Raw genomic sequence first — 21,987 nt, forward strand, 5'->3', positions numbered from 1 at the left:
TTAAGGTGTTTGAAGTCTTCCTCTTAACACTTAAAAGCTGAGAGGTTCACTTCCTGGCTCTAATGTAGTGACTGGGGCAGAGAGATTATGGCTGGTGAGATAGCTGGGCGGGCCTGTTTCTGAGCGTACAGTAAACTGAAGATAAAAGGCAACTATTTTGTTCCCAAACCACCAATTAAACAAAATGCTTTAACTACTGACTTAAGCTGCTTCCTTCTTGTTTTGAAGTTCTGTTTCTTCCTGTTTAACTCAAGTAAATACACCCAGCTGTTGGTCTCAGGGGAGGTTATTTTTTCAACTAAGTAATTCATTCACATGGGTTCAATAAAAAGATGTACAGTGAAAAGTCTCCCTTTCACCCACACATTTTCCATTTGCCCTGTCCCTCAACTTGTGTTCTTGAGTCCCTTCCGGAATCACTTTGTGCAAATACAGGCAATATGAATAAATATTCTTCTTTCTCCCTTATTACACAAAGGGTAGCCTACCATACACATTATCCTCTCATGCGTTTTTCCTCCTCACATTTTCATGGAAATCTTTGCATATCTGTATACGGGTATAATTTTTTTTACAGGTCATTAAAATGTTTCATCATAAGGATTTATCAAGGTCTAATTAACCCCTATTGATGGATATTTGCTATTACAAATAAACTGTGATCTTGTAAATAACATCATTTCACACGTATAAGTAGGATACATTTCCAGTAACCCTATGCATTTTTTTAAATTTTATTATTATTTTTAATTTTCAATAAATATTTAAAAATTGCCTTCCATGGATGTTGTACCAATTTACATTTCTACAAGCAATGTTTGAGAATGCTTGTTTCACCCTGTAAACATTGTATATGGTTTTTTGCTAAATGGATGGGGAAAAATGCTATTTCATTATGGTAAGGCCAGGCATCTTTCCATCCAAGAGTTATTTGTAGTTCCTGTTCTGTGGTCTCTGTTCAAATCCTTTGCCCATTTTCTGTTGGATTGTTGGTCTTTTGTATGTTGATTCCCACACACTTTTTTATATATTGAAGAAGCTAACCCTTTAACATGAATTGCACGTAATTTTTCCATTTTGTCTTTTTTTTTTATTCCATTAAGGTATGTTTCGTCCTGCAGAAGTTGTTTTTTTTTCATGCAGTCACATTTATCAGTCTTTCCTTTGTGGCTTCTGGATTTTAAGTAATAGAAAGTAAGGTCTTTTTACATGTTGAAATTTTAGAAATTCTCCTGAGTTTTTCTAGAACTTTCATATTTAGATTTTTCACACCAAAATCTTGAATTCATTTGCAGTTTATCCTTTATTTTTTGTAGATTGCTCTCCAGTTGTCCCAATATCATTGACTGACTAGATCATCTTTTCCCCCTGGTTTGAGATGCCCCTTTTTAATCACACACTAACTTCAAGGAAAACCTAGGAAGTGCTCCTTCCCAGAAGCTTCTTCCTGAGATCACTTACTGGTCCGTCTTCCTGTGTCCGTCTCCCCCATGTGTCCACTGAAGACTGAGATTTCTTTCTGCTTTAGGTGCCCAACAGCTCCTCCCTAGAGCATCCTGCCTGCAAAAGGGAACCCCACCCAGCTGATCTGGAGCAGATGCAGCTGGCCTGGTGTGGCAGGGCGTTTCCATCATCTCCCACGTCCCAGGCCTGTCGAGGGAACGGCAGCGAGGGAATTCAAGTGGGGAGCAGAGGGCAGCATCATTGCTTAAATATGACTCACTTGGCCCATTTGCACTCTTGGCCAGAACTAGGGTTAGTTTTGAGAATAGTAACAGAGAATGTTGTTTCTCCAGGGGTTTTGGAGAACCAGTGATTAGGTGCAGGCCTTGGGCCCTCGGGAGGAAACCTGAATGTTTGTAGCCTTCTCTGCTCAAGACATGCTAGTGCCTTAAGGATCCAGAGAGCGACTTTACTCAGTTTCCTTTCTCCAGTTTTGCAAGGCATTGGATCTCCTATGGCCTCCTCAGTTAGGATACAAAATATTTGTGGATTCACCAGTGTTCTCCTTCATTACAGAAGAACTTCAGCCCCAATACTGGTCATCTCAGTTGTAGATGCTGATTGTCCCCCAAGTCTGACTGTGCTCTAGAGACCTGGCCTTTCTCTAGCTTGGCAGGGGCAGGTCTGGCGCGGCTGACCACCCAGTGAAGGACCGGGTTGTGGGGTGGCTGTGGTTAGTGATGAGTTATCAGTGATGGTGATTGTGGTTAGCTTCTGCAGCAGCCCCAGTTGGGTCAGTGTTTCGCTGCTGGCCTGTGTGGGCTGCTGAGAAGGCAGGAGGTATAACTGGGCCTTAGGGAAGACCACAGTCACAAAGTCCAATGGGCTGGCTGCCTTTCTTACTAGTCCTGGGCAAGTAAGCATTTGCCTTGGGCCAGAGGTATATATTCTCCACATTGGGGTTTCTCCAACCATAATGTGGGTGTTAATAGTGCCTCTGTGGATTAAATGAGATAGTGCCTGAAACTGCTCAAGACAGCACTGGCAGCTAGGAGGCAGTTGGTAAAAGTGAGCAGAGACCCAGCCCTAAAGATGCACAAGCTGAGAACACTGCCAGAATGTTCCGCTGCCTAGCAGTAGGTAAGTAAAGAAGATTGAATTGGGTGTCATCAGTTCAGAACACAAACAGATTTGGCTGGTTTTTTTTCCAGGTTTTCCAAATGGGTCTTTGGAACCTCCTTCTAGAGAGACTGGAGAAAGCTCTGACACTGGTGTTTGTTGAGTGGATGGGAGGCAGGGTTGTTAACCTTTCTTGCCCCTTCTTTCCTCTTAGGGATGTTTTTGACTCAACCCCAGTCTCGGGGCCCTGAGCCCCCTGTCTCCTACTGCAGGTCAGAGTGGGAGCGTTCCAGTTCAGTTCCACTCCTCATCTGGAATTCCCCTTGGATTCATTTTCAACCCAACAGGAAGTGAAGGCGAGAATCAAGAGGATGGTTTTCAAGTATGTATGATCAGATACTGTTGTGGTTAGGGTGACACCAACTACTCTTAAAATTGCTCCCTTGAAGGGTTTGGTCCTGCTCTGGGCTCACAGGACTGTGGGCTGCTTTCAGAAGTCCAGCTGGGCACAGTTGGTCACATGAATTCCATTCTCAAGGCTGTCCCTCCTTATTGCATGATAATGTCCCAGGTAGGAATTTAAATGCAAGTAAAAAAATTGCTGCTGTGATGTATAGTTGTCAGTTACCTGGGAGAAAGTGCTATTGAAGGTCAGGAATGGGGTTAAGGGCCTGGAGGAATAGGAGGAACACTGAGTCTTAATCCCATTTCTGTCCCTTGTGACCACTGCAGCTTGGACAGTTCACCACACTTCTCTGAGCCTCATTTTTCTGGTCTAAAAAGAGTAAGTGCCCCCCTGTTATTGAGAGTGCTTTAAAAATTATGAATATCTGGTTATGTGCTCATACATATATACACCTTATGTGTTAGTCTGTTCTTGCCTTGCTATAAAGAAATACCTGAGGCTGGGTAAATTATGAAGAAAACTTTTATTGGCTCATGGTTGTGCAGGCTGTACAGGAAGCACAATACCAACATCTGCTTCTGGTAAGGGCCTTGGGAAGCTTCCAATCATGGCGGAAGGCAAACGGGGAGCAGGTGCATCACATGGCGAGAGCAGGAGCAAGAGAGAGAAGGAGGTGACACACATTTTAAAACAGCCAGATCTTATGTGAACTCACTCATCGCCAAGGGATGGTGCTACGCCATTCAGAGGGATCCGCCCCCTGATCTAGACACCTTGTACCAGGCCCCACCTCCAACACTGGATTACAGTTCAACATGAGATTTGGAGGGGACAAACCTCCAAACAATATCACCCTCTAAATATATATATAGTCGTATGTTTACTTACGTTATAAGTTAGCTGATGTGTACGTCTGAATATGATATGTGTGTTTATGCTCATATGTTTTTATACATGTATATTTTGTGTATATTTTATATTTTATATATACATATATATGCACGTGATACATAGATATATGCATAGATACATATGCACATATTGACATGTACATGTATATACATACACATATATATATAATGTTCTTCACAAGCCCTCACAGAATAATGACTTTGATTTGCCCCTTGCCACTCTGGTCTCTGGATCCACTCTGGGCTCCTGCTGCCCCTTGTACTAGTGTCCACTGAAGTCCGTGGTCACAGCCATTTGTGGCTGTCTCCTCCCATTGCAAAGGCTCTGAGCTCTGAGGGCCTTTTTCCAGTTGCAAGCCTCTGTAGGTCTACCAGTGCTCTCAAGAAGCCTGAGGCCCCACAGTGGGTACAGCAGGGACTCTGGGAGCCCTGCAGGCCTCAAGAATGTCCTGGTAGCCCTCACTGACTTTTATCTTAGACTATCTATCCCAGCCCTTTCCTCTGCCTTTGAACAGATTAAGGGGCAAGTCATCATGCAAGAAAGTGCAAAAGGAAAGAGCTCGTTAATATGTGTTTATAAAATACAGTAGTGCACATTGGCCTTTTCTTCTTCCCCTGGAGCCTTGTGCCCTTGGGGCTTCCAAGAATTGGCTTCTTACAGAGAATAGTCTCATCCTTGCTCCGTATCTTTGACTAAGACACACAGTGCAGGGGCTTCCTCCCAGGTTTGTGGAATCACTCTCTGCTCTTGGTATATTTAGGAATATACGCTTTGTTTTTGAAGCACAGTCTCACTCTGTTACCTAGGCTGGAGTGCAGTGGCGCTACACTGGCTCACTGCAACCTCCATCTTCCAGGCTTAAGCCATCCTCCCATCTCAGCCTCCCAAGTAGCTGGGACTGCAGGCATGCGCCACCACACCGGGCTAATTTTTCTATTTTCGTAGGACGGGGTTTTGCCATGTTGCCCAGGCTGGTCTTGAACTGCTGAGCTCAAGCAATCCACCTGCCTTGCCCTCCCAAAGTGCTGGGATTACAGGTGTGAGCCACCGTGCCCAGCCAGGAATCTGCACTTTTTTTTTTTTTTTTTTTTTTTTGATGGAGTCTTGCTCTGTCGCCCAGGCTGGAGTGCAGTGGCACCATCTCAGCTCACTGCAAGCTCCACCTCCTGGGTTCACACCATTCTCGGGCCTTCTCCTGCCTCAGCCTCCCGAGTAGCTGGGACTGCAGGCGCCCGCCACCACGCCTGGCTAATTTTTTAGTAGAGATGGGGTTTCACTGTGTTAGCCAGGATGGTCTTGATCTCCTGACCTTGTGATCTGCCCACCTCGGCTTCCCAAAGTGCTGGGATTACAGATGTGAGCCACTGCGCCCGGCCAAATCTGCACTTTTAAAAGGCATCTCCCCACCCTCCCCTGTGACTGTTATGCACACTAACTTTTTAAAAACAGCTTTATGGAGATATATTTTATATGCCATAAAGTTAACACATTTAATGTGTACAATTCAATAGTTTTGAATGTATTTACAGAGTTACGCAACTTTTACCCTATTCTAATTTTTGAACATTTTTATCACCTCACAAAGAAACCTTGTAAGTAGACATTTTTCCAAAGAAGATAGACAAATGGCCAATAAGTACACAAAAAGATTGTCAACATCATTAACTATTAAGGAAATGCAGATCAGAACCTTAGTGAGCTACCATGTCATAGCCACTACGATGGCTCAGAGACTGACAAAAACAAGTGTCGGTAAAGCTGTGGATAAAGTACAGCCCTCATCCATTGCTTGTGGGATTTGTAAGTGGTACCTGCCACATTGGAAAAAGGTTTGGCAGTTCCTCAAAATGTTAAACATAGATTTAGCATATGACCCAGCAATTCCACTTCAGGAGAGTTAAAAACACGTGCACACAAAAATAGTTGTATGCTACTGTTCATACCAGTGCTGTTTATAGCAGCTCCAAAACAGAAACAATACAAAATATCCAACTAATGCATGTATAAACAAAATGTGGTATATCCAAACAATGGAATACTATTCAACTGTAAGAATGAACGAAGTACTGATTCATGGTACAGCACGGAGGAATCTTGAAAACATTGGGCTAAGTGATAGAAACCAGGCATAGCAGGTCACATACTATATGATTCCACGTTTTTTTTTTTAGACGGAGTCTCGCTCTGTCACCCAGGCTGGAGTGCGGCGGTGCTATCTCGGCTCACTGCAAGCTCCGCCTCAGCCTCACGCCATTCTCCTGCCTCAGCCTCCCAAGTAGCTGGGACTGCGGGTGCCCGCCACCACGCCCGGCTAATTTTTTTTTTTGTATTTTTAGTAGAGATGGGGTTTCACCGTGTTAGCCAAGATGGTCACCATCTCCTGACCTCGTGATCTGCCTGCCTCGGCCTCCCAAAGTGCTGGGATTACAGGCGTGAGCCACCGTGCTCGGCCAACTTTTTTTTCTTTTTTTGAGATGGAGTCTCATTCTGTTGCCTTGGCTGGAGTGCAGTGGCGCGATCTTGGCTCACTACCACCTCCGCCTCCCGGGTTCAAGCGATTCTCCTGCCTCAGCCTCCTGAGTAGCTGGGACTACAGGCACCCGTCATCACGCCTGGCTAATTTTTGTAATTTTAGTAGAGACAGGGTTTTGCCATGTTGGCTAGGCTGGTCTTGAACTCCTGATCTCAGGTGATCCACTTGGCTTGGCCTCCCAAAGTGCTGGGATTAGAGGCATGAGCCACCACGCCTGGCCATGATTCTACTTTTTATGAAGTGTCTAGAATAGGCAAATCCATGAAGATAAAAAGTGGATTAGTCATTGCCAGGGGCTGACGGGAATGAGGAATGGCTGCTAATGGTACAGGGCTGCTTTTTGGGGTAAAGAATATGTTTTGGACTTAGATAGTGGTGAAGGTTGTACAGCTTTGTGAATATACTAAATATCACTGAATTGTACACTTTAAAAGTGTGAATTTTATGTTATGTAAGTTATATCAATAAGGTAGTTTAAAAAAAAATTTACCCATTATATGCAATATGCATTTTCAGAGGAAAAAGGCTGTTGGTTTAAGTTTAGGGCTAAAAGTCAAAGACCATTTGAGTGACTTTGACTCAAAGAATTCAGCTCTGCTCTTGTCTGAAAAACTAATCAAATCTCAAAGACTTGGTACAAAAAGGAGCAAGGAGCATTAGAGATCATCTAGTATGTTTTCCCTCCCTTATTTTACAGAGGAGGATATTGAGGCCGAGAACAAACAGGGGCCCTGGCCAGGATCAGTGGGTTACACTGCCAATCCAGTAGGCCCCACCCAGCTGTCCTTTCCCACCTCTCACCACGCTTCCTCTCCCACACCCCCCGGATGATTAGTTGAGCTGCTTTTCATCTGTGTTGAGGTCATAACTAAGGGCTTGAGAGCATTATTTATGACATATGAAATGGAGAGACACACTAAGATTGAGGACATTGAGGGTGGAGAATGAAGACTTCTTATGTGTCTGAACAAGGTCAGCTCTTCTGGGGCTGTGTGTGATTAGCACTTATGTTTCCTAGGACAACTGTAAGTGACAACAAACAAGGAAAGGAGGCACTGATTTTTGGCCCCAGTTGTGGGGTCACTGAGGACACTAAAAATGAAGACAGGCTGTTATGAATCAGAATGGAGGAACATGGGCCAAATGGGAGTGATGACCTCCCCGGGGCACTTTGTTCTTTTTCTACAGTGAAGTTTTGTTTTTAAATTTTAAACTTCTGGCCGGGCGTGGTGGCTCACGCCTGTAATCCCAGCACTTTGGGAGGCCAAGGTGGGCTGATCACAAGGTCAGGAAATCGAGACCATCCTGGCTAAAACGGTGAAACCCCATCTCTACTAAAAATACAAAAAATTAGCCGGGTGTGGTGGCGGGTGCCTGTAGTCCCAGCTACTTGGGAGGCTGAGGCAGGAGAATGGTGTGAACCCGGGAGGCAGAGCTTGCAGTGAGCCGAGATCGCGCCACTGCACTCCAGCCTGGGTGACAGAGCAAGACTCCATCTCAAAGAAAAAAAAAATTAAACTTTTGTAGGTACATAGTAGGTATATATACGTATGGGGTATGTGAGATGTTCTGATACAGGCATGCAATGAGTAATCATCATGTCAGGGAGAATGGGGTATCCATCCCCTCGAGTGACAGTGAAATGTTAGATGCTTGACTGATTAGGACAGCTCAACCCAAACCCAGGACACTTGCCTTTCCAGACCAAGGCAGTCCCCCAAAAGTATGTTTTCAGGTAGTGAAGAAACCACTCTGACAACCACCTTATTGCTACTTTGCAAGAAGTTTAAAAAACATTGCAGTCAAACCTTCCAACATTGCACCCCACGATGACATAAAATCAAGATAAGACCTGACTGGTGATTGGTTCCTGAATGCACAGAGCTCCTGGCCTGCTGGCTGCCCGGGCTTGCTCATTTCATTAATCTCATAGTAACACAACCCTGTGTTTACTATGACTGAATTTTTTGGACTCCCTCCATAGCTTTGTCTCCACTTTACCTTGGCACAAAACTGTTGATAGCCTTCCCTGGCCCCTTTCAAACCACATTAACGTTTAAATATGGCTTTTAGTTTAGTTAGAATTACAAAGCATTTTGTCCTTTTTTTTCCCCCTTAATATTATTTGGTATGTGCTTTTACATAAAGCTGTATTATTTTTCATGTTGATCGTTTTTAATGATTATTTAATAATCCAAGTTCAGCTATCACAATATATTTAATTATTCTCCTAAAAGGTAACATTTAGGTTGATTCCAGAATTTTTGTCTATTGCTGAAAAAAAAGCTGTAATCAATATCCCTGTACCTACAGTGGGTTTTCTTTTCTTTTTTTTTTTTTTTTGTTTTGGGATGGAGTTTCGCTCTTGTCACCCAGGCTGGAGTGCAGTGGCATGATCTCAGCTCACTGCAACCTCTGTCTCCCAGGTTCAAGTGATTCTCCTGCCTCAGACTCTCCCGAGTAGCTGGGATTACAGGCACCCGCCACCATGCCCGGCTAATTTTTGTATTATTAGTAGAGATGGGGTTTCACCATCTTGGCCAGGCTGGTCTTGAACTCCTGACCTCAGGTGATCCACCCGCTTCGACCTCCCAAAGTGCTGGGATTACAGTTGTGAGCCACCACGCTGGCTGGGTTTTCTTATGAATTATTATTGTTAATGTTAAGACAGGGTCTTTCTCTGTCACCCAGGTTGGAATGCAGTGGGGAAATCTCAGCTCACTGCAACCTCCGCCTACCTGGTTCAAGCGATTCTCCTGCCTCAGCCTCCTGATAGCTGGGATTACAGGCCCCCGCCACCACACCTGGCTAATTTTTTTTTTTTTTTTTTTTGTATTTTTAGTAGAGATGAGGTTTCGCCATGTTGGCCAGGCTGGTCTCAAACTCCTGACCTCAAGTGATCCGCCCACCTCGGCCTCCCAAAGTGCTGAGATTACAGGCATGAGCCACAGTGCCTGGCTTCTTACGAATTATTTTTCTTAGTCTGTTTCATGGCCTGCTGACATCAGAATGACCTGCAGGAAGGTGAGGGAGGAGGGGAGGGAGTGCTGGTTTGAAATCTAGATTTTCAGGCCAGGTTACAGACCCACCAATTTGGACTGTCAGGGAATAGGACCTGAAAATCTACATCATTAAGTCTCCTGAGAGATTTTTATGAACACTAGAATTTGAGACGACTCAAAAGATAAACTTCTTACAGTAGGCTGCTGTGGGTTCATTTTGGTAACAGCCACCCGCTAGGTCCTCAGAGGCGCTAGACCCAGCATTTCACTCTCTAACAATACTATTTCTTTCCCCTTTTAACATGGAAGGAAACTGGGACTCAGGTCAAATAACTTTTCCAAGTTTACCTGCTAAGATATTTCAGAACTAATATTTGAGCCCCTCCACCTCTGGAACTCATGTTTTTAATTACTTGTCTGCACTGATAGCACAATGTTTTGATTCCAACCCTCCCACCCACCCCCCTCCAAAAGTTCATGCGTGGCAATCATAACCCCCAAGACAGTAGCTGATCTGTGAACCTTCAACTCGCAACCTAGTTTAGTTCAATTTGAGAGAAATTAGAAAAATTCTGGTGAGACTCTGGCCTCAGAGCCCCCAGTCTGGGTTCAAGTCCTGCCTTCACCACTCATGAGCGGCATAACCTTAGTTTAGACCCTTCTCTGGACTCTCCTATTCCAGAGAGCTGTGGTGAGAATTATATGGGAATATGCTAAGCATATATAAGTAAACATAGGTTGAGCATAGCGCCTGGCACACGCTAAGTGCCCAGGAAATATTAGCAGTTACTATCACTGTTCTCTGAGTGGGGTTTCCTTGTTTGTTAAATGTATAAATAGACCCCGAGCTCAGAACAGACTCTTAGGCAGAAGTGTTTCCTGGAGTAAGCGGAGGGATTAATTTTTTTTTTTTTTTTTTTGAGACAGAGTCTCGCTCTGTTGCCCAGGCTGGAGTGCAGTGGCGCGATCTCGGCTCACTGCAAGCTCCGCCTCCCGGGTTCACGCCATTCTCCTGCCTCAGCCTCCGGAGTAGCTGGGACTACAGGCGCCCGCCACCACGCCCGGCTAATTTTTTTGTATTTTTAGTAGAGACGGGGTTTCACCATGTTAGCCAGGATGGTCTCGATCTCCTGACCTTGTGATCCGCCTGCCTCAGCCTCCCAAAGTGCTGGGATTACAGGCGTGAGCCACCGCGCCCAGCCAAGCGGAGGGATTTCTTCTCACTTCTCAGAGGTCAAGCCATGGGGAATCTCACCTTACCTTGGTCGCAAGCCAGCAGACAGTTTTCTTGTGGGAACCCTTAACAGGGTGCTGAGGTAGAGAGCGTGACAGCATTGGTATCACTGTGCTGAGCAACGTGAAGGGTAAGTACTGTCAGGCCTGTGCAGTGGGCAGCCTGGGCTCTCATGTCCCTGAAACTTAATTTCTCTATAACCACAGGCTGATGGTTGTGAAGAGGGAGGCCCAAACCCATTAGAAAATCTGGATGGGCCAGGGGCGGTGGCCCACGCTGTAATCCCAGCGCTTTGGGAGGCCAGGGCGGGCAGATCAACTGAGGTCAGGAGTTTGAGACCAGCCTGGCCAACATGGTGAAACCCTGTCTGTACTAAAAATACAAAAATTAGCAGGGCATGGTGGTGAGTGCCTGTAGTCCCAGCTACTCGGGAGGCTGAGGCAGGAGAATCGCTTAAGCCCAGGTGGTGGAGGTTGCAGTGAGCTGAGAGTATGCCACAACACTCCAGCCTGGGTGAGAGAGTGAGACTCTGTCTCAAAAAAATAAGAAAACAAAATCTGGCTGGAACCCAAGCCTTCCCCTGAAGGTGGTAGATGGAAAGGAAAAACAGTTTAACTCTGAAGGGGCCAAGGGCAGACCCCTGTGAGAAACAGAACAGAGTATGGGGAACAAGTACTTTTTCTTTTCACCCCTGAAGCTGTGAGCCTGTAGGAGTGGTAACGATCAGATGGACCACAAGGGAGGGGAGGCTTTGGGGAAAGAAGGCAAGGACTGGTTGAGAACCTCAGGATCCAAGAACATAGCCAGGAGGTCATAGGGCTCACTGGCCAGTGGGTAGAGGCGCAGGTTGCTTCAAAGCCACTGAAGCACCTTGGCTTTGGATGAGAAGAAAGTCTTATGAGCATTTAAGCAGGACAGTTTAGAACAGGGGTTGGCAAACTTTTTCAGTAAAAGGTTGTATAGTACATAATTTTAATTTTCAGGCCAATGGTCTCGGTGTAGACAGTACATAAATCAGTGGGTGTGGCTGTTTTCCAATAAAACTTTGCAAAATGGGCAGCAGGCCAGATTAAGCTGAGCCCTGGAGAGGAAAGAGCATCGGCTTCAAATTCAGCCAGACTGGGCTTAAACTCCAGTTCCGACCTCCACTAGCCAGATGAGAGTCAGGTGCCTTCACGAGTATGTAACTATCTGTTTAAGAACTTGGGCTTTGGAAATGGAGGACCCTGGGTTCAAGTCCTGCCTTCACCACTCATGAGCGGCATAACCTTAGTTTAGCACCTTCTCTGGACTCCTCTATTCCAGAGAGCTGTGGCGAGAATTATATGATAATATGCTAAGCATATACAGATAAACATGGGTTGAGCACAGCGTCTGGCACATGCTAAATGCCCAGGAAATATTACCAGTTATCACTATTCTCTGAGTGAGGTTTCCTCATTTGTTAAATGTGGGTGAGATTAGTACCTTTTACCATGGATGTAAGGATTACATTCCGTAACGGGTGTGTGTGTGTGTGTAGTGTCTGGCATGAAGTAAAATGTCAGCGCTAATATTATCCTTTAGAAATGGAAGCCATTCTGCCCTCCCAAGAGCCCTGGAGGAACACTCTTTTTAAACACAGAGCTCTTTGGTGAAGGAAACAGTATTAGTGGAAATCAGAATCAGGTTGGTGGTCTTGGGTATCTAATGTGTGATCCAGCAGGGTGTGAGAGGAGTTGGGGGCGCTTGGGAGTCAGTGGCATGGGTGTAGTCTTCCTCTTTGAAGATTCATCCATGTTGGTATGCTCTGTTTTTCTTTGATAAGCCCATTGCACAAGCCAAGCTCTGCTCACTAGCTCCAGAACACAGGTTGCATTGCTCACCTGTGTCTTTGCTTTAACCACTTCCTGTAATCAGAATGGCCTCTTCCTTTCCTCATCAGCTGATTCACCTAGACCCCATTTAAAAGCTCTTTCCTCTCTGAAGCCTGTTCCCTGACAGCTCACCTCACAATGAATCTGCTCCTCCGAATTCCTATTATTTGCGTCCTTGCATTCCTGTTTACTTGCTGTCTTGTAGATCCCATTTCTTCAACTAGACTGGGAGTTCTTTAAGGGGCGGGATCGTGGTTATACTTCCTGGTCTCCTTTTCAGTATCTTCCCTCTAGTGGATCCACAGTAAATACTCACGGGTTGAAGAAAGGTAAGTGAATTTTTAACCCATGCAAATGTCAATATATATATATTGTAGGCAAGACTGTTAATTCTAGGAATTGTCAGCTCTTGTTGACATTTTTTAACTTTATGGAGCACCGCAAAGAAAACTGCCCTTTAAGAGCTTGCTTACGTTAGAAAGCAATAAAAGTGAAGAATATTCTAGGCCTGGTCCATAAATCCTTCCCAAGCACAATCTTCATGCTCTTTCCTTGTCTTCTTGCTGCATGGAGAGCATTTTGAGGACTGAGGGGAGGGTGGAACCACAACATGAAAGGAGCCTGGATTCTTGAGTAGCTGCTTGGAGGGGAGCCAACCAGGAGAGATGCCTGGGCAAGAGGACTCATGTCAGACTTGCATGAGAAATAAAACCACACACACACACACACACAAACACACACACAGCAGGTAATGCCCATGCCTCTTGTCAGTTGGATGTTTTCACATTAGAAGAATGACCATAGTTAGGGCTGAATTAAAGGTAGGCATTGCCTTACTTTATGGTTGGTACAATCTGAGTGTAAATGTGTCTCCCATCTAGAGTCTGTGGTTAGTCACTATTTCAGAATAATGCTCCCACAGGGTTTTCTCTGTGTGTACAGTTGATAACCACAGTAATTCCATCAGCCTCACATTGTTGATCATGTTTGGATGGGCTACCATCCGCTGAATGGTTTGGCTGCAACAGGGACTGACTCACAATTCAGTAACCTAAAATCCACTGTAGTGAGTCATTATTTTCTGTCCAGCTGACACTCAAAGCTGGCAGTCCCATCTCCAACAGGATGCTTACAGGAGCCTCCTAATTTGAGATTTAGCAGAGATCCTGCTCTGGGATTCCTGTCACTGAGCTGTGAGGATGAGAGAATCTCAAGCCTCTCATCTATTGGCATCCCGATGAGATGGGACCCCTGTAACCTGCCCTGATCTGGAGGTGGTCAGACAGCTCAGCCTTCCAGCTCCCAACCCTGAATTTGGACATGGCCCACAAAGGCCTGGATCACAGAAAAGACTCTCATCACACCCTTGCCTTGAAGCCCTGTCCTTCACTCTTATGGGTCCTTCCTCACACAGTTTTCCTCAGCTCAGTTATCTGCTTTCCCAACCCAAGATGTTGAGCTGTAACAAGAAGGAGATGATGCAGGGATGAGGAGATGGGAGGCAGGTGTTAGACAAATGACAAGAGCTGTCGGCCCAGAGTCATCACTCGGGGAGGAGAAAAACACACCCAACACACAAAGAATGACATTATTGTAGAATATAACAGAGATGTACAGGCTGAAAAGTGCATGGAAAAAATAATTTCTGTTCATTGTTGTGGTTTAGATGGTAGAACTATCACTTTCAGCCTCTGCTAGGAGAAAGCTAATAACGGAAGAGCTCATCGATTTCAGACTCTTATCCCAACTTCACCTCCCCACATCATTCACTTTTCTTCTTTCTTTTTTCCTTCTGGGTGTGCACAGAGGAGGGCGCACGGAGACAGGACTTGCTCTGAAATACCTTCTGCACAGAGGGTTCCCTGGAGGCAGAAATGCCTCTGTGCCCCAGATCCTCATCATCGTCACTGATGGGAAGTCCCAGGGGGATGTGACACTGCCAGCCAAGCAGCTGAAGGAAAGGGGTGTCACTGTGTTTGCTGTGGGGGTCAGGTTTCCCAGGTAAGAGCCTCAGTCACCCTGGATCAGCCCTCAGGTGGTCAGCCTGGGGATCGTGACATGGCCATGGGAAGGGAGGGGACTGGAAGAGCTGTCCGGGTCCTTCCCTGGATCTGTCTTTTCGTCACTTTGCCATTTTGACTCCAGTGCACAGGAAGCTCCAATCTTTGGGAGCCTAAGTATTTGCATTGATTTTGGTTTTGTTTGAAAACTCGGTTGCAAGTGCAAGAAACTCTGCTGAAATTTATTTGGGCAAAAATGGAAATTCATGGAGTGATCTCATTCACTGGGTGGGATGGGGGTCCCTCAGGGTGTGCAGGAGCCAGGGACTTCAGTGTCATCAGGATTCTTCCACATATCTCTGCTGTTCTCTGTCTGTTGCTTCCTCTCGTACCCTGACTTTATTAGGAAGCTGGAACTGGAGCTGTGGACGGTGCCCAGCTCACGTCTTCAGAGCTCCACCCTGGAGAGAAAAGACCCCTTTCCACAGTTTAACAATCCAATAAAATATTCTAATCAGCCTGAGGCAGAGCCCACTCTTGGGGCCAAGGGAGTGGGAGTCTGACTGGCCACTTCCCCTTTACCCCATTTGTCTAGCTGCTGGGTAAATAGGCTTTCCTAGAAGAGAGGAGGGTACAGATCCTTAATGCTCTCAAACCAAAAAATGGACGTCACCTATGCCATGGACCAATAGTTATTGTGGGTGTTAAGTGAAATGACTCTGTTCTGGGCACTGTGTTTGCACACAGAAATCTCTTTATTAATTTTAGCACATTATTTAATTTCTCAGTTAATAAATCTAGGGTTGTCTTTCTCATGCTGGGCATTATTCTAGGTGCTTAGAATACAGAGACAATAATACAAAGTCCCTGCCCTCATGGAGTTTCCATTCTCGGAAAGGAACTAGATAATAAATAAATACATAATATAATTTCAGATGGAAGTAAAATGCAAAAGGGAAAAATAAAGTAGGGTAAGAGGCTGAAGAATGATGGGGAATAGAGAGGAAAGCTATTTTAGATCAGGAGGTCAGTCAAGGCTTCTTTGAGAAATTGATTTTTGAGCAGAAACTTGAGTGAAGTGAGGAGTAAGCCTTCCAAATATCAAGGGAAGGCAGGGCAAGACAGGCAGGTGGATGGCAAGTGCAAAGGCCCTGGGGCAGCAGGTAGGCTGGTGAGTTATACGAAGGAACAGCCAGATGGCCAGGGAGGGGCGGAAGCCCAGCAAGCAAGTGGCAGAAACACAAGAAGTAAGGGTGGAAGAGCCAGGAGTCAGCCACAGAGACTTGGTGGGCATGGAGAAGATGTTAGAGTTTATTGTGAGTAGGATGACAGCCTTTGGAGGGTTTTAAGCGGGGGAATGATATCTTCAGAGAATCACATTGGCTTCTGTGTACGAAATAGACCGACAGGATAGGGGTGGGAGAGGACATAATAAGGGGAGAGGGGAAACTGATTAGGAGGCCTTTGGCGTGGCTCACGAAAGAGATCATGGTGGCTCCTAGAGGGAAGCAGCAGCAGCCTCGACTTAGGATATGTTTGTTTGTTGTTTGTTGCTGTTTTTGAGACAGCCTCGCTTTATCACCCAGGCTGGAGTGCGGTGGCGCGATCTCAGCTCACTGCAACCTCCGCCTCCTGGGTTCAAGCGATTCTCATGCTTCAGCCTTCTGAGTAGCTGGGATTATAGGTGCATACCACTACATCTGTGCACGCCACCACACCTGGCTCCTTTTTTTTTTCTTTTTAAATAGAGATAGGGTTTCACCATGTTGGCCAGGCTAGTCTTGAACTCCTGGCCTCAAGTAACCCACTCGTCTCAGCCTTCCATAGTGCTGGGATTACAGGCGTGAGCCACTGCACCTGGCGTTGGCTTAGGATATGTTTTGAAGGCAGAGCAGTGAGCGGCCGCCACTGAATTGGAGGTGGGTGTGTGAGAGAAGAATTGAGGATTTTGACTTGAGCCCCAGAGTGAACAGTGGTGCCATCTCCCGACATGGGAAAGATGACAACAGGGGAAGAGCACGGGACATTGTGTTCTGTTTCAGACAGAGGAAGTTTGAGGTGCACATTGGACAGCTCAGTGTGCGAGCCGAGCAGACAGTTGGGTGTGAGAATCTGGAGCACAGAGGAGGGGACGGGCATGGAGATTGAAATTTGAGGTGGTTTTTAAATCTGATATAAGGTCATCTGGGTAGTGGGGACAGGGAGAGAAGATGACCAACGGCCAGCAAGTGCAGGTCGGAGAGAGGAAGAAGATAGAGTGATGGAGACTAAAGAGCGGCCAGTAAGGTGGGGACATCCAGGATTGTGCCATGTCCTGGAAATGGTGATGATATCATTGTCATCAGTCATTGTGATCAGCAAGTTGGCATTTAACACAGCCTGCCTTAGCCTTCATTGACTCATTTTGTCTTCTCAAATATAGGCAGTACAAACTCCTGGAGAGAGGAGAGAGGGACTTTGCCTCATGGCCCTCTGCCCGCCGTTTCCCACATTGTGCCAGACACAGTGCCTTGGGCATAACCACTGCCAAAGATTTGTCCATGAGGGTTGAACCTACCACATGGTGGGAATCCCTGTCTCCTTCCAGTGCTTTCTTCTTCAGCAGGTAGCTGGAACAGTGCCTCTCAAACTGTCAGGACCAGTTTCCCACCCCCCACCCCCCCCAGATATACCATGGACTGATAACTTTTTAAAACTACAATAAAAATGAGGCCAGGCATGGTGGCTCATGCCTGTAATCCCAGCACTTGTGGGAGGCCAAGGAGGGTGGATTACTTGAGGTCAGGAGTTTGAAACCAGCCTGGCAAACATGGTGAAACCCTATCTCTACTAACAATATAAAAATTAGCCAGGCATGGTGGTGGGTGCCTGTAATCCCAGCTACTCGGGATGCTAGGACAAGAGAGTCACTTGAACCCAGGAAGCAGAGGTTACAGTGAGCCGAGATTACGCCACTGCAGTCCAGCCTGGGTGACAGAGGGTGACTCCGTCTCATAAAACAAAAAAGAATTAATTAGGGGAAAAATGAAATAAACACAATATAAATTCAAATGTTTATTATTTGATTCAGCAGACATAAAATGACTGTCTCATCGCTGTCCAGTTAGTTTGTCAGTGCTTCCTCTCAGTGTCTGTGCTTGTCCCTCTGCACCAGTGTTTAATGCTTAGGGAGCTGCTCTGCCCACCCATTGCTCTTTGAGCAGCGCTGGCCTAGAGATGTGAGAAGCCATTCCTTGGGAGGGGGATGGCCTGAGCTGAGGGCCATGTAGGGCTCCCAGGACCACCTGACCCACCCCTCCTCACTCCCACTGAAGGGCTGAGTCACTGTTGGCCACTGGTTCTCAACGTGTGCTCCCTGGACACAGTATCTTCATCACCTGGGAGCCTGCTGGAAACGCACAGCCTGGGGCCCCACACCACTGAATCAGAAACTCAGAGTCAGAGAGCCTTGGTCTGCCATTCATCCTGCCTTCAGTGCCTCTGATGCCCACCAGAGTTTGAGGGTCACTGCCAAGGGCAGCATGAAACTCTACAAGCAATAAAGCAAAAAACTGATACTGGTTCAGTCTCTTTTCTACTTTTATTTTTTTGAGACAGGGTCCCACTCTGTCACCCAGGCTGGAATGCAGTGGCACGATCATGGCTCACTGCAGCCCTGACCTCCTGGGCTCAAGTGATCCTCCCACCTCAGCCACCCAAGTAGCTGAAGTAGCTGGGAATACAAAAGTCTGCCACCACACCCAGCTATTTTTTTTTTTTTTTTGTAGAGACAGGGTTTCACTGTGTTGCCCAGGCTGGTCTCAAACTCCTAAGCTTGAGGGATTCTCCCGCCTTGGCCTCCCAAAGTACTGAGATAACAGGCGTGAGCCACCGCACCTGGTCTCTTTCCCCCTTTTGAGCCTCTTTGACAGTTCGCAGCTCTGGCTCAGCATCTGAATTACCTGGCAGCTTGTAAGAAAGTCCATTGCAGGGCTGGGAGGCTCCGGGGCTGGCAACACTGCCTACAGACTGGCTGTGCAACGCCTCCCCTGTGCACACGTGCCCTCAGGGCTCATTCCTGGGTCCTGGGAGGAGAATCTGTTTTATGTGCATTCAGAGGAGAATGGGAAGTTTTACATACCTGAATTTTAGAAATGAATGGGATTTTTGCCCTATTGTCAAACCTTGGTCCACCCTGATGACTTTTCAAGGACAGCATTCTTTTAGATGCATTACTGACATTACTGACTGTGTGTCTTTTTTTTTTTTTTTTTTTTTTTTTTTTTTGGAGACAGAATCTCACTCTCTTGCCCAGGCTGGAGTGCAGTGGCACAATCTTGGCTCACTGCAACCTCCGCCTCCCAGGTTCAAGTGGTTCTTCTGTCTCAGCCTCCCAAGTAGCTGGGACTACAGGTGCCCACCACCACACCTGGCTAATTTTTGTATTTTTAGTAGAGATGGGGTTTCATCATGTTAGCCAGGCTGGTCCCGAACTCCTGACCTCAAATGATCCACCCACCTCGGCCTCCCAAAGTGCTGGGATTACAGGTGTGAGCCACCACACCCGCCCTGACTGTGTGTCTTCTTAAAGTGAGGTTTCTCAACATCACTTAACCCTTTCTTCATGTCCTAGTGTCACCATCTGCACATCATTTTCCTCCTGGCACAAACAGTGCTGCCCTATGGCTATCGAGGTGTGCTGGCCACTTCCTCTAGATGGCCTCCTGTTGCTGGCCTTGGAGTTCTTACGTCCACTGTTTATTATTCCTCAGTGTTTTTTTCTGTTGCCAGCTATGCTTGCTTGTTCTTTGCTTGCTGTCACCTAGAACCACTTTCTTTCATTTCCATTCTGGTTAACTGTTTTCCTCACCAGCTACGGGTCTGACAAAACCAGACACTAAATCTGTGCTGCCATCCACAAGGAACCCACGGCCTAGGAGATGAGCGGGCAGGAGGAGGGTGGGTACAGGACCACAAGCTGTCACAATCCCTTGGCACAGGTGGGAGGAGCTGCATGCACTGGCCAGCGAGCCGAGAGAGCAGCACGTGCTGTTGGCTGACCAGGTGGAGGACGCCATCAACGGCCTCTTCAGCACCCTCAGCAGCTCTGCCATCTGCTCCAGCGCCACGCCAGGTAAGACCTTCCAGCCTGGAGGGAGTGGAAGTGCCACGTGGGGTCGGGGAGGGCTCCCCAAGGCAAGAGGTCAGGACCCAGGAGCCTCCCAAGGAGGGAGGGCAGGCAAGAGAAACAGAGACCGACAGCCTCCACCCTGGATGCTCTGCTGTCTCCCTGTGCCCTGCCCTGTGGGTTTCCCAGCTGGGAGCCCCGAGCTTGTCTTTGTGGAGGTAGAGGGGCCCAGGGCTCGAGACCCAGATGTGTAGTAGGTTCCCTGTCCCCTGCTCAAGAGACAGAGCCAAGTCTCCTCCCCCTGCCTTGGACCACACGGAGGAGCACAAGGAGGCTTTGTGCTTGGTGCGAGATCCCTGCATTCTAGTCATCCTTGTCAGGGTCCACCCAGGAGCCAGAGTGATGACGTTGTGTGGAATGTACATGTGTGCACATTATGCAAAAGCTGTGTGGAGTGGGGCCCAGCAGAGGAGATGCTCAGAGACTGGATGCCCCGCTGAACAGGCAGAGCAGGGCCCCTCACCCGGAGTTATGCCCTGACCTGAGAGAGCAGAAGGTGGCCAGCCTTGAGGGGTAGTGGAACCTCCCAGGAGCAGGAGCAGCTGCTGGGGAAGCGTGTGTGGCAGGAGGAGGTGGAACCCTGTCTCCTCCGTGGGTGCGGGTGTGTGTTGTGGACACAGACTGCAGGGTCGAGGCTCACCCCTGTGAGCGCAGGACGCTGGAGATGGTCCGGGAGTTCGCCGGCAATGCCCCGTGCTGGAGAGGATCGCGGCGGGCCCGTGCGGTGCTGGCTGCACACTGTCCCTTCTACAGGTTTGTCTGTGCGGTCTGGGCTCGGCCTGGGTGGAGATGAAGGCCCCCACCCCTGAGCTGCGGGGAGGACGGCACTTTGGGGCCTTGCCATGGAGATTGTGATGGGGATTGAAGGAGACCTGGGAGGGAGCCAGGAACATAGCTGTGGGAGAACCCAGAGAGGCACAGCTACTCAGTGTCAGCATCCCTTTACACACAGCCCAGGCACCCAGGGCAAGTGCCAGTGACAGGGTCATAGGCATTCTGGAAGGCTGGTGAGTGAGCCAAGCGCTGGCCCTGCAGGACAGTGGTCTGCACTTGTGATATTGATTTGGCAATTTGGTTCCTCTGAGCACCAGTTTCCACATTACGGGGGCTGAGTGAGGCAAGAGGATCGAGATCCTCAGATGAATTCCAGTCAGGGAGGCTGTGGGATGCTGGTTTCTTCGGGATTGGAGCCCAGGCACCCAAGAGCACCTGCTGCCTGGCCACCAGCTCATCCCTCCCAAACACTCCCCGCACTGTTCCTGGGCACTTTCTTTAGACTGCCTGCCATTCAGCACCTCTGTCTGGAGACCGATGACCCTGCCACTCTCCCTTTCCGGGGGGCCGGGGCAGTGTTTGAATCAGCTACATCTTTGCCTATTGGTCCTCCCCCAGCGATGAGCTCACAACACAGCACACAGCAGTGAAATGGATTGGCTGAGAAGCCTTAGGGCTGTGCTGGGCTGATGGAGAATCCAAAGACTGTTTCTCTGGGAAAGGCCAGCCCCCTACATGAGAATCAGAGGAGATGAGGCCTCATGCCATGCTGGGGCCACCAGAGGCTCTCCTCAGAATCCAAGCTCTCAAGTGAAAGGAGGAGTTGATTCGTTCCTTAGTGGCCACGTTCTACGTGCCTGCTCAGAGCCAGGCAATATGTGATAAGGAGACAGCACAGTTGCTGCCCCCGAGGAATCATGGTTTAGAGGGGGGCATTGGAAAAGGAGACCAGCGGCCACCGTGAGGCATCCTAGATGCTGGGATGGAGTCTGTCCTCTCTGGGATGTCACAGAGAAGGGGCTGCTCGAGCAGTTTTGCAAGATTTGGAACTGTGGCAGTGGACAAGGCGCTCAGAGCCGGGAGCAGCTGGAAGAGGCTGGTGGCTACAGTGTATACTTCCTGGGCCTTGCATTCAGACTCTGCTGTCAGGCTGCTGAATTTTTAATCCTAGCAGCACCACTAGGGAGCTGTGAACTTACCACTGCATGTTTCTACGTTTGAAAAGGGGTGTGGTGATAATCATACCTGCCCTACAGGGTTGTTGAGAACAGGCGGTGATTTTAATAGGTAGATGCGTTAATATTGCAGGCTCCTAGAATGAAGCATTTGGGAGCTCTTCACCCATTTCTTCACTCAAGAAATACCCACTGAGGGCCTCCTGTGCTCCCGGCACTCACCCGGGTCCTGGGAAATCAGCACCAGCATCTCAGAAACACATCTACCCTCACAAGCTGACGCTCCAGTGACTGGAGGCAGCCATTCCAAGATGAATACAGAAAGTAAACTGTTCACTGGTAGCAGGTGCTGTGGAGGAACACAAC

General features: G+C 47.6%; 1 protein-coding gene across 2 annotated transcripts in view; it reads left to right on the forward strand.

Annotated features, from left to right (window-relative positions):
- The window catches only part of VWA2 (von Willebrand factor A domain containing 2), a 54,625-nt gene that overhangs the window by 21,584 nt on the left and 11,054 nt on the right, over nucleotides 1-21,987 (forward strand). For both annotated transcript variants that reach the window (XM_054503858.1, XM_054503857.1), the window contains exons 5-8: nucleotides 2,835-2,944; nucleotides 14,312-14,506; nucleotides 19,485-19,618; nucleotides 20,293-20,425. In XM_054503858.1, the coding sequence (XP_054359833.1) occupies nucleotides 2,835-2,944; nucleotides 14,312-14,506; nucleotides 19,485-19,618; nucleotides 20,293-20,425 (572 nt within the window). The remainder of the gene's footprint in view (nucleotides 1-2,834; nucleotides 2,945-14,311; nucleotides 14,507-19,484; nucleotides 19,619-20,292; nucleotides 20,426-21,987) is intronic.

The sequence above is a fragment of the Pongo pygmaeus genome, chromosome 8 (genome assembly GCF_028885625.2).
Source record: "Pongo pygmaeus isolate AG05252 chromosome 8, NHGRI_mPonPyg2-v2.0_pri, whole genome shotgun sequence".
NCBI lineage: Eukaryota > Metazoa > Chordata > Mammalia > Primates > Hominidae > Pongo > Pongo pygmaeus.